This window comes from Euleptes europaea, chromosome 2 (genome assembly GCF_029931775.1).
Source record: "Euleptes europaea isolate rEulEur1 chromosome 2, rEulEur1.hap1, whole genome shotgun sequence".
Taxonomy (NCBI): Eukaryota; Metazoa; Chordata; class Lepidosauria; order Squamata; family Sphaerodactylidae; genus Euleptes; species Euleptes europaea.
The window spans coordinates 69,822,643-69,835,089 of NC_079313.1; the positions used below are offsets into that span (position 1 = coordinate 69,822,643).

A 12,447-nucleotide genomic window follows, 5' to 3' on the forward strand; every position below is an offset into this window, starting at 1 on the left:
TTTTCTGGTAGGGTAGGAGCTTTCGTGAGCAAGGGCAAGAGTCCAGTAGCAAGAATCCAGTAGCACCTTAAAGACTTAACAAAAATATTTTCTGGTAGGGTATGAGCTTTTGTGAGCCGCAGCGTGAAAATATTTTTGTTCGTCTTTAAGGTGCTACTGGACTCTTGCCCTTTACTACTATTGCTCATTGACAGAGTCTTAAGCATTTACATTGTCTGTTAGGATTTCAGCATTTTCAGTAGGCAGTAAACCCTGAGGATTTCAGTGGGTCTTGTTCCTAAGAAAGCGTGCATAGGATTGCATAGTGCAGTCCTAAACGGGGTTGCACTCTTCTAAACCCGTTCTGGCAGGAAAAGGGTTATTTTGTGTGTGTTAAAGGCTGTGGGGGCCATAAAATCTGATTATTTGTTTAGGTAGTCTCCGAGAAGGAAATATTTAATCCCCGCCCTCCAGCCTGGAAAGGCGTACAGGTTAGTAACAAGAGGGTGGTTGTGATGTGGCAGCGTTAGGTTTTGTCTAATATTTGGTTCTGCCTCCTCCACCCCATGGTGATACTGCTGTAATGGCCAGGAGGTTTGGAAATGGTAGAGCCCTGAACAAGTTTTAAAAGTTCATGGCAGGCACTATCTCATAACCTTTACTTGCTTTATTTGCTTTATTACCTGTGGGGAGTACTTGAAACTGAATGGGTGGAGGCTTTCTCAACGATTATATCTTCCCCAAAACTCATTTGTAGAAGGTCTCTTGCGGATCTGACAACTTTTTGCTACACCACTGCAAGCTGAACACAGTTAGTGCTTCATGGGGGAACTTTTCAAGCAGTTTTAGTTGGTTTGGGAGTGGCTGTTGATTTAACAAAATAGGTAAACAATTACGTTGTGCATTACACATTTTTATTTCAAATGGATCCTAGCTTGCCCTTTTGTAAGTGTGATTCAGGTGTTAGGGTTTTGAGTCTCCTTTTGTCTTTTTTTATTAGCTAGGAAGGCAAATCCCCAGGTGAGATTGGAATAGTCTTCCTAAACATGCAAGTCAGAACAAAAGTTAAGGATCCCTTTCCCCAGTTGGGGAGTTCATTGCTTAGCATTTTTTGTTGCTCAGGCAGTGCTTCCTTGCTTGAATATGTTAACCCTTTTGTGGCAAATTTGTAAGCTGAATGATTGGGACCAATCTGATTAACAATTATTTTAAGGATTCTTTATAGGGTTGAACTGGGTGAGCTACTTTCAGAGCTCAGAGATGCAGTTGTACCCATTTGTGAATAACAGAGTTGTATTTTAAAGACTGGAAATAATATTTATTTGCTTCTTTTCAGCTTATTTATCACTTCTGAATACATCCAACACCAGTGCATGAATGGCAACCGTGGATGACCTTAAGTTTCAAGGTAAGTTGTAAAATTATTTATAAAGCTCTTAGTTGTTTTGTGTTCTCTGCTTTGGATTCCTGACATTAATCCAACATTTACAATTAAGTAGTATTCAGATGTTGAAATCAACTGCTGGTCCATTTTTACAACTGTAGTTAGTTCATCACATGACAGGAACTAACTCGGGTATGCTTTGAAATCCTGGTTGTCTACGGCTTGCCTCCTTTCTCAACATCAAAAAGAATCTGTGGATGTGAACCCATGTGCTTCCTGGCAAAGCTTCTTTGTGTCAACACCCCACTTGCCATTGAGGTGCTACAATACAGGCCAAAGGGGCAACAAAACACACAGCAAACCAAGCCACTTGGGACATTTCCTACTCTCTGCAAAGCCAATCCTTCATTTGCCCTGCCCAGCCACTACCTGAAGTAGACCTTCCAAGTGAAATAAATGTTCATCTGTCCTAAAATCCTCCATACATACCCCTCTTGAGTTTTCCTGCTAATAAAATGCTGGCTCCTGGAGTGCTAGGGACTCATGTCTTTGTACAGTAATAGCTTAGAAGTGCTGCCTTCTTCTTTCCTCTTTTTTTTTTTTTTTTAAAGTAGTGTCATTGACTCTGGAATTTATATAGTCTTCCATACATCATGGGGATATTTCCAGCTCTTTGTTAATCTCATTCTCTTTGCTGTTTGTATGTATCTTATGCATTGTTAAACAGCAGGCAGGATCCTCTGACTCTTTTTTAAAAGTATGTGCTTTCTAAAAAATGTGGGATTGTTCGTACATGCAAAAATATCATCTCGTTTTGAAAATAGTCTGCAATGTTATTTTATGGTCGCCACCTCTTGAATTTAGCTTCACGTTTATTTTTGAGCTGTTGTGGTCAAGTGAACAGGAGTGTTGGACTTGGATATACCGAAATAATAATTTGAATAAGTTCATTAATACTTATACTGGCTGGGTCAGAAATCCTATCTGTTTTGATATAGTTCCTATAGTGTGCCACTGGTTCAAGTCTGTCTGGTAGAGTCAATCCTTGGGTAAGGATTCATGTCTGTGATTGGTCAGCTATCACACAGCGGAGAAAGTGGACTAGCGCTTCTTCATCTGAACAAGGAAATACTTTGTTTACTCAGCAACAGCATAGGCTTTAGAAATTACTTTGTCTAATCCCATAGAAAGTACATGTTCAGCTGTTGTCTGTGGAATTTGACTAAGTAAACCTTTGGGGGGAATATTTATTTTTCAGAATTTGATGATGCAGCCAACTTGTTGGCAGCCAATCCGGATGCTGTCACAATAAGCATTGATGAGCCTAGTGAGAAACCAAAGAAGAAGCCTGGACATCGGCAAGACTCTGGGAGAGAGGAGGATGACGAACTGCTGGGGACAGATGATTCTGATAAAACTGAGGTTAGATGATGATGCACAGATGCTTCCAGCAAGCTGCAGATTCTTTCCTAAGCTATTAATTGACACTTGATATATGGATCAGCCATCCACAAGAAAGAGTTAAAATAGGATAGTCTTTGTCTGGTGGTTCTGCTAGGCAGCAGAAAGGTCGTGTTGTCAACAAGGCAGGGGTCTTGGAGGGATTCCTATCCCTCCTGCAGGCACAGGACTGGAAGAAATGTAGAGTGCCTTACTGGTGGGATCTGGGTTGCACTGGGGGAGAGCTTGTCTGTTACTATTACTCACTTGTTAATGCAAGTTTACTAGTAAAGAAGTGGGTTAAGAAAATGTTCACTGTTTTTATGGTGTATTAGGTGGATTGCATGAGCAACTTTTCTGGCACTTAACTGTGCGTACAGGTTGGCAAGGAATTATTAACTTCAGAACATTCCCTGTGAAATAAATGTACTGCTGTAAAAATATAGATGGAATCACACTTTAGTTGTATCTGAACAAGTGAGCTGTGGCTCACGAAAGCTCATATCCTGCCAGAAATTTTGTTAAGTCTTTAAAATGCTACTGGCCTCTTGCTCTTTTCTACTGCTAGTGACAGACTAACGCGGTTACCCATCACGTGCTATTTAAAACAGGTAACCTAAAGTAGGTATAATCTCAACAGCCTGATATCTTTCCAGTTGCAGGAAGATTTTTTCAATAGCAACATCGTGTCAAAGTGAGATGCTTCATTCCTTTAGGGCATTGCAGGAAGAGGGTGGGGGAGCTGCAGCTGCGTGGCCTTCTTATAGTAATGCAGGTCAGAATAAAGAACACATATTATATGCCTGGCAGTGATATAAAGGATGCTAAATAGGTATTGTGGATAATTTTTGGTTGGGATAGAGTTCATCAGAGGCCATGGAGTGTTTTCATTGCCTGGATAAGTGAGGGTGGATTGCAGGTTTCCTGAATGTTTGGTGTGTGTGTGGGGTAAAAAAGTCTGAAGACATGCTTTCTTTGAGATAAAATTGCAAGTTTAGCAGGTTGTAGTATAGAATATATGACAAAGATTTAGCTGAGAATTCTGCTTTCAAGTTAAAATGTTTCTTTTCCATTTTTCCTATTCTTTCATAAAAATGTCTGGCTATTAAAGGGTCTTGCTAATATTGGGAAAAAATAATCGCATTAGTATTTTTGTGGTTTTATTTACTTTCCAGTTGCTTGCTGGGCAGAAGAAAAGTGCCCCCTTCTGGACATTTGATTATTACCAAACATTTTTTGATGTGGATACATACCAGGTTTGTGATCTGCAGTGATGTCTCTAGTAAGAAAGTGTGCATGCTCCTCAACCTGCTTCTCCACCCCACCCCCCCAATTAAGTTTGGTAGAGCTGGTGGTGTGCGTAATCTGCAATGATTCAGTGTTTGTTTGTCCTACCCTGTTGATGTCCACATGCCTGTATAAAGAGAAATTACAAGGACCATTTATTTTAATGAGTGCCTGAATGGTTGTTTCCCTTCCATCCACTTCAGGTGGTCAGAGTAATGTTGTGCAGGTGTATAGCTTCTGACCTCTATTTTATATATGATTAATAGGGCTTGCTTTGCATTTGATTATTGGGGTTGTACACACAGATATATCCTGCTGTTTGGAGAGCAGCACCTCTGTACTCTCATTAGCACCCTTTTTGAAATTTTGTTCCTGGAGTATGTGCTCCATCATCACCCCTCCTCCCATTATTTAAATGAGTGTGCAGCTGTGGATTGTGGTCAACAAAAGAGAATGGGGAGTTACTCACCGCTATAAGAAAAGGAAAACACAGCACAGTGGCATGGAAGGGAGGCAAAGGAGGCTGTTGCATATATTTTTCTGTGACATTTCCAAAAAAATCAATGCTTATGTGTTCTTTAATTCAAGATTAAAATATATATGAAAGACTTTTGTGTGTCTTCATACAAATGCTTTGTATTACTTTTATCAGGTCCTGGACAGAATCAAAGGTTCTGTTTTTCCAGTACCAGGGAAGAACTTTGTAAGACTGTACATACGAAGTAATCCTGACCTTTATGGTATGTACAAATACTAACTATCTCATAAGGGGGGTTGCTGGTCTACTTATATACTGAATGGAAATGAGTCAGTGAGAATAACATTGTCTTTTTTGTCCCCATTCAAGGTCCCTTTTGGATATGTGCAACATTGGTCTTTGCCATTGCTATTAGTGGCAACCTTTCCAATTTTTTCATCCATCTTGGTGACCCTTATTACCCATACGTGCCTGAATTCAGAAAAGGTTTGTAAAAACTATTCCAAATGAGTTTAAAGGCTTGTTTATCTAACTATAGCCAAAAGAGAATTATTTAAGATATGAAAAACAACCGCATGAAAAGGGACATGGCTTCAGTATAGAGGTTATGATGTATCTCTTGCACTATATAATAGTGGTGTGCATTCAGGTAAAACCAAACCATATTGGTATTTTTGGGGTATATTTGGCATTCCAAATATATCCAGGTATTTTTCGAGGTACCGGAAAAATTGTCCCAAAAATCCCAGAAATATTCAGGATTAATGGAGAAGATTGGGAGCCAGCGTTTACTGGGAATCCCCCCCCGCCATTTTTCTTTGTTTGCTTTGTTTCTGTGTCTCCCACAATTTCTATCAGCTTGGCAGACTGCTTCTGTCTATTTCAAGTCTGTTTGTCAATTTCAAAGGTTTTTTTTCCTTAGCCAGAGTTGCTTTGTGTCCCCATCCCCTTGGATTTGTTCTACTGTGATTCTGCAGTTGGACATTACTTTTGTTCAGCTTGAACTGCCACAGTGGCACTGGGTTCTGCTGGGCATCTGTGCCTTGTCATTGGTTATGTTGTGCTTGCAAACTCCCCCACCTTCAGTTGCCAGTTCAGAGATTCTCTGGTTTGGCTTTGATTCTGTTGAGCTTGCACTGCCAGAGGGCCTTGGGTTCTGCTAGGCTTGAAAAAGTACTCCCCACCCTCAGTTTCCACTGTAGAGATTCTCTGGTTTGATATTACTCATGTTGAGCTTGTGCTGCAAGAATGGTCCTGGGTTCTGCTGGGCATCTGTACATTGTCACTGGTTTTGCTGGGCTTGCAAATGTGCACCCCCATTTTCAGTTACTACTGTAGAGATTCTCTGGTTTGACATTGTTACTCTTGGGCTGGTACTACCACAGTGGCTCTGGGTTCTGCTGGGCTTCTGCACATTGCCATTGATTCTGTTGGCCTTGCAAAAGTGCCCCCCCACCTTAAGTTTCCACTGGAGAGGTTCTCTGGTTTTATTTTGGTTCTACTTGGCTTATGGTTCTACATGGATTACTGGGTTCTACAATGGTTCTGTTGGGGTTGTTGTGATGGTTCTTCCATGGGAGACATTTGATCAGTGATTGCGGCTTGCAGGCATGGCTTTTGCCCTGGAAGCAGCTTGGAGGAGTTTTCCCCCATAGGAAATAATGGGCGATGGCCAGGGGTACCCTATTCAGGGGCCCATAGAATTAGACCCCTTGGTCCAATCTTCTTGACATTTGAGTATTATTTAAAGGACAGGCACTAGCAGCTCCATTGCAATTTTAGTTGCCTGTACCTTTAAAAACTCCCCCACCCTGCCACCTGGAAAGTTTCCCCATAGAGAATAATGGACCCAAGATGGTAAAACCCGAAGAAAACCCGAATCTGAATACCATACTGGTATTTGGGAATACTGTTGTTTTGGGGCCCAATATACCCAAATTTGCAAATACTGTTGTTGTTAATGTTTTTTGAACACCCCTACTATACAATTCCCAGGCACTTCAAAGCCAGGGAGTATACTTCCTTGTGTACTCCCTTCCTTGTGTACTCCCTCCCTAAGTGAGAAGCAAGGAAGGGAAAATAAATGCATTGTGTATAATGTCACTCATCCAGATAGGGAATTTAGACGAATGGAGCTGAGAAGTGGTCGAGGATATGGGGAGATAAACCTGAGTGACACTGGAAGAATTATGTGTGTATGTCTGGTGATGACCCCTGCTCATATATGAATATTGCATTGTTTGAGCCAGGAATTCAAGAACTGCCTATTTCAGTATTGATTCCTCTTTCTGAGATACATTTATGTATTAGACTCAGGCAAGGGGAACAGCCTGAAGAGCTGATTTAACGATGAGTACAGTTTCAACAAAATATTCAGTAATATGCCTGAATATTATCAAGTACAGCTTGCAGTCCATAGGGGCCAACAACACCATCATAGCTTTATTGTGCTTCGTATGATTCTTGGTGCTAAAAAAAAATCTCTTTACAGTCTCCATAGCTGCTACAGCGATCTACGCTTATGCGTGGCTGGTTCCTCTGGCCCTCTGGGGATTCCTTATGTGGAGAAACAACAAAGTTATGAACATTGTCTCCTACTCATTTCTGGAGATTGTGTGTGTTTATGGCTATTCGCTCTTCATTTATATTCCGACTGCGGTAAGTACAACATAAAGAACTTTAGGAGGCGTCTTGAGTAAATGTTGTATGAATGGAGTACCTAAAAATAGCTGATGTTCTATGCCAGAAGTTTACCTGAGGTAATTTATAATATAAGGCTTGTCCCACTAAAATTGTACTGGAAAAATGCTTGAGGCTCATTTCACGAGACCTGGAAGCTGTTCAGACCTGCAACAATTCCAGACTGTAGCTTGAGTGGTAATATTGAATTTAAAAATGTGAATTAAAAACATGTTCAGTTGATTACATATAGAAAAGGGTTATGCATACTCCTATTATATTGTTACTCACTGAAATCAGGAAAAGTGATACATTCATATTGGAAGCAAGTCCTTGTTCAGGCTGCAGATGACAATTTAAAACCATTTCTAATACTAGGTGATCCAAATATAATGTTGCCACAGGACTTTTCTTTGTTAGAGCCAGGAAGCACTGGATTGGCAATCAACAGTTGACTTCCTTTCTTTTTCATTGCAGATTTTGTGGATCATTCCACTGAAAGCCGTCCGATGGGTTTTGGTGGTATTTGCTCTGTGTCTTTCAGGATCTGTTTTAGCAATGACATTTTGGCCTGCTGTTAGAGACGATAATCGAAGGATTGCAGTGGCTACAATTGTGACAGTTGTACTTCTCCATGCTTTGCTTGCGGTTGGTTGCTTGGTATGACACTTCTGTTTCCTCACAGTTCATCAATATATACTTTTCCTTGAGATCAGTTTCCCCTACAGTTCAAAGTACAGATGCTGAGGGTTGTTTTTTTTTACACAGAACACATGCAAACTACATTGCAGAAATAAGAGATGTTATTTAAACATAAGAAAAGCCATGCTGGATCAGACCAAACCCCTCAAGTCCAGCTGTCTGTTCACACAGTGGCCAACCAGGTACCTCTAGGAAGCTCACAAACAAGACAACTGCAGCAGCATCCTGCCTGTGTTCCACAGCACCTAATATAATGGGAATGTACTAGAGAGAATAGCTATGCATCATGTATTCATTTTGACTAGTAGCCATGGATAGCCCTATCCTCCATGAACATGTCCACTCCCTTCTTAAAGCCTTCCAAGCTGGCAGCCATCACCACATCCTGGGGCAGGGAGTTCCATAATTTAACTATGTGTTGTGTAAAGAAATACTTCTTTTATCTGTTTTGAATCTCTCCCCAATCTTCAGATGATTGGGGGTTGGCTTTCACTAGTTGTTGTTTACAAAGTACATCATTTTTCTCCATGCCTGGGAAGCCCCTTGAGCATGCAGAAATCAGTACCTTGTCTGTGGATAGCTGTGTTTTGCTGCTCTACTGTTACACACTTTGCCATTAAAGGGAACAAGTTGGAAGTCTGCGAAAAACTGCAGTGGGTAAAAAAAAAAGGAATTCCCCCCCCCCCCCACACACACACCATGTAATCTCACAATGAATGAATTCTGGGCTTGCTGCTAATCTAGCCCTGGCCCCCTGCAATTGACTGCTTTGAGTGCTGTATTACATTTCTTCCCCTTCAGGATCCTGTAAACTCTTTTGGAGCTTGAACAGGCAAAGTACCCCTCACTGTGGTCCCCCCTTCAACTGATAGTCAACTATCCTCAACATTTTGTGGCTTCTAGATGACAATAAGCATACTTAGTCCTTGCTGGGCCATCAGATTGGATTTTTTGAAATTAAAATTAATATTTATCTGTGTTCTGGGGAAGTCCTGAGTTTGAAGAAACCCCTATATTGTTTGTGAGTAGTTGTTTAGCTGCATTACTGATAGTCAAAGGATCATTAGGATTGTTGTCAAGAGGTAATGAGAGTGTAAACTATGTAGAATGCGGAGGAAGTTAACTTGTGGTTGTTATAATGTATTGTTTCCTTCCCCACTCGTTCCAATGTTGTAGGCCTACTTTTTTGATGATCCAGAAGTAGTTTCTTCATTGCCTACTGTACTTCCACATAATTTAACAACAGTAATGATAAAAGCTCAGTAATTAAGGTAAGAGGGAAATATTTTAAATACTCTATTAGTGTGTGTGTGTGTGTGTGTAGCTTGGTTAAAGCAATAAATGCTTATTGGCATGTTGTTCCTTGAAATTGGGCTTAAAGTCTGAGGCAGGAATTCTAAGTTTTTTAAAAAGCTTTTTCCAGGTATGCCATCAAAAAAAGAGGGGCTCATCTGACAATCTCATACAAGTTAGTTATGTCGAGTAATAATATTTTTTGTTCATTACATTTGGGGGAGGGAATTATCTTTTCAAATAAATATGGTATTTTAATAAAGTAATCTAGTAGAATGAATCGGGTTCCAAGTTAACGAATTCAATATTGAAATACTATTTAAGTATTGAAGGGTTTTATCTGGAGAGATCCTTGCAGAAGGCAGCACACAATGGATTTTATTAAATGTTAAAGAAATGCCTGTTGTAATGACTGTAGAGACTGTACAGTATGTGTGTATGAGAGAGACTGACAGACACACATTGCCTGCTCCATGTCTCTTCCCCCCAAAATGATGGCCAGCAGCTAACTTATATAAGAAAAATGAACTCAAGACACCACTAGGATGGATGTTGAACCTGCCCTTGATTGATTGTGTGTTTAGAAAATTTCTATGCTGCCTCTCCAGGGAACCTGCCAAAGACAGCTTCCAAAATAAAATGCTATAAAAGCATAACACCACAAAAGGCCCAACATTAAACACTCAGTCATGGCACACAGAAATCAAGCAGCTTAATATGAGGTTTTCAGGTAAAAGTAGACTATTAAAATGGTGTTAAAAGATTTTTAATTCAAATTACTCCAGTCTTCAAAAATCAAGTCTGTTTCAGTTTGGGTAGATCCAGTCTGGAGTGTTTGTTGATAAAGTGTGAAATGTTTGGACCTGGCTTGTATATGCAATAAAAAAATGTTTTCAGACAACCTTTATCTGTTGATAGAAAGTATGCCTGATAACTCTGAAAGTTGCTTAAAAACAAATTGTTTTTCTATGATAATGCACAGGCCCATATCCTAATTGGTTTATGTTGAGAATGGGATGGCTTGTTGCTTCTAAATGAGTTTCCCTACAGAGTGGACTTGATATTGGGAAAGGATGCATGGAAGCTAGTCCAAGAAATCAAATAGTGATCCAAATGTATTATTTGAAAGTTAGAAGTGTGTTCCTGGGTACAGATTTTGTGTTTTAATGGTATTATATACAGTGAGGGGAAAAAGTATTTGATCCCCTGCTGAATTTGCCTGTTTGCCCTCTGACGAAGATATGACCAGTCCATAATTTTAATGGTAGGTCTATTGTAGCTGTGAGACAGAATAACAACAGGAAAACCTCCAGAAACCCAGAAGACAAAAGTCAGAGATTGATGTGCATTATAATGAATGAAATAAGTATTTGATCCCTTTGCAAAAGATGACTTAGTACTTGGTGGCAAAATCCTTGTTGGCAATTACAGAGGTCAGATGTTTCTTGTAGGTGGCCACCAGGTTTGCACACATCTCAGGAGGTATTTTGTCCCACTCCTCTTTGCAGAGATCCTCTCCAAGTCAGTAAGATTTCGAGGCTGATGTGTAGCTACTTGAACCTTCAGCTCCCTCCACAGATTTTCGATGGGATTAAGGTCTGGAGACTGGCTAGGCCACTCCAGGACCTTAATGTGCTTCTTCTTGAGCCACTCCTTTGTTGCCTTGGCCGTGTGTTTTGGGTCATTGTCATGCTGGAATACCCATCCTCGACCCATTTTCAATGCCCTGGCTGAGGGAAGGAGGTGCTCAAGATTTGACGATACATGGTCCCGTCCATCGTCCCTTCGATGCGGTGAAGGTGTCCTGTCCCCTTAGCAGAAAAACACCCCCAAAGCATAATATGTGCCCCTCCATGTTTGACGGTGGGGATGGTGTTCTTGGGGTCGTAGGCAGCATTCCTCCTCCTCCAAACACGGTGAGTTGATGCCAAAGAGCTCGATTTTGGTCTCATCTGACCACAACACTTTCACCCAGTTCTCCTCTGGGTCATTCAGATGTGCATTGGCAAACTGCAGACTGGCCTGTACATGTGCCGTCTTGAGCAAGGGGACCTTGCAGGCTCTGCAAGATCTCAGTCCTTCACGGCGAAGTGTGTTACCAACTGTTTTCATGGTGACTATGGTCCCAGCTGCCCTGAGATAACTCACAAGTTCTCCCCGTGTAGTTCTGGGCTGCTTCATCACCGTTCTCATGATCATTGCAACTCCACGAGATGAGATCTTGCATGGAGCCCCAGACCGAGGGAGGTTGACGGTTAGGGTTAGGGTTGTCACCTTCTTACCAAGCTGCTTGGCAATAGTCTTGTAGCCCAGTCCAGCCTTGTGCAGGTCTACAATCTTGTCCCTGACATCCTTGGACAGCTCTTTGGTCTTGGTCATGGTGGCTAGTTTGGAATCTGATGGATTGATTGCTTCTGTCGACAGCAGAACCCTAACCCTAATCTGGCTGGTTGATAGGGGATCAAATACTTATTTCACTCATTATAATGCACATCAATCTCTGACTTTTGTCTTCTGGGTTTCTGGGTGTTTTCCTGTTGTTATTCTGTCTCTCACAGCTACAATAAACCTACCATTAAAATTATGGACTGGTCATTTCTTCGTCAGAGGGCAAACGGGCAAATTTAGCAGGGGATCAAATACTTTTTCCCCTCACTGTAAATCTGGCAAAAATGTTCTGGAACACTTACCAGTCTTGTCACAGGGACATATGGTGTGTGTGTACTCATTAATTAGCTTTTCTTACAAATAGAACAGACCATAAGCAAGAGTGTTGTAGAGTTCAATGCATTTGCCTTTATACACTTCAAATTGTCCTTAATTTTTTAATGCCATCTGTTTGTTTCTCCCCCCAGATACCTACTATTTCACCTGTGCAATACTGTTTTATTGGGGCTTTGCCACGTTGAAAAGGAAAAAAAAAGACAAAAGCGCTGAGAAAATGTTAAACTATCTGAATGTATAGTATCGGACATCCAAACGACCAAGTAGAAATGGACTTGAATTGAAATTCTGCTCTATAGAGCTAAAGGTGAAATGCATTCCCATTCAGCGAAGTCAGTTTCACCTGCAGGTTGAAATTTTCTTAACTTATGATTTTTTATTTTTAAAAAAATCTTCAGCATAACTTACATTTTAGTGTTTGTCATTGAATAAAAGTGACTAGAAATACTACCATTATATTTGAATATTTCTAAATCTCTCT

The 12,447-nt window shown here is 40.7% G+C and overlaps 1 protein-coding gene across 1 annotated transcript; it reads left to right on the plus strand.

Annotated features, from left to right (window-relative positions):
• Positions 1-1,340: 1,340 nt before the first annotated feature.
• Positions 1,341-12,178, plus strand: YIPF1 (Yip1 domain family member 1). The gene is made up of 9 exons (XM_056844464.1): positions 1,341-1,387; positions 2,622-2,785; positions 3,979-4,059; positions 4,743-4,830; positions 4,938-5,054; positions 7,060-7,226; positions 7,725-7,907; positions 9,126-9,220; positions 12,098-12,178. Exons 1-8 carry the CDS (start codon positions 1,357-1,359, stop codon positions 9,213-9,215), a joined length of 921 nt encoding a protein of 306 aa, XP_056700442.1. The 5' UTR covers positions 1,341-1,356; the 3' UTR covers positions 9,216-9,220; positions 12,098-12,178.
• Positions 12,179-12,447: the final 269 nt, after the last annotated feature.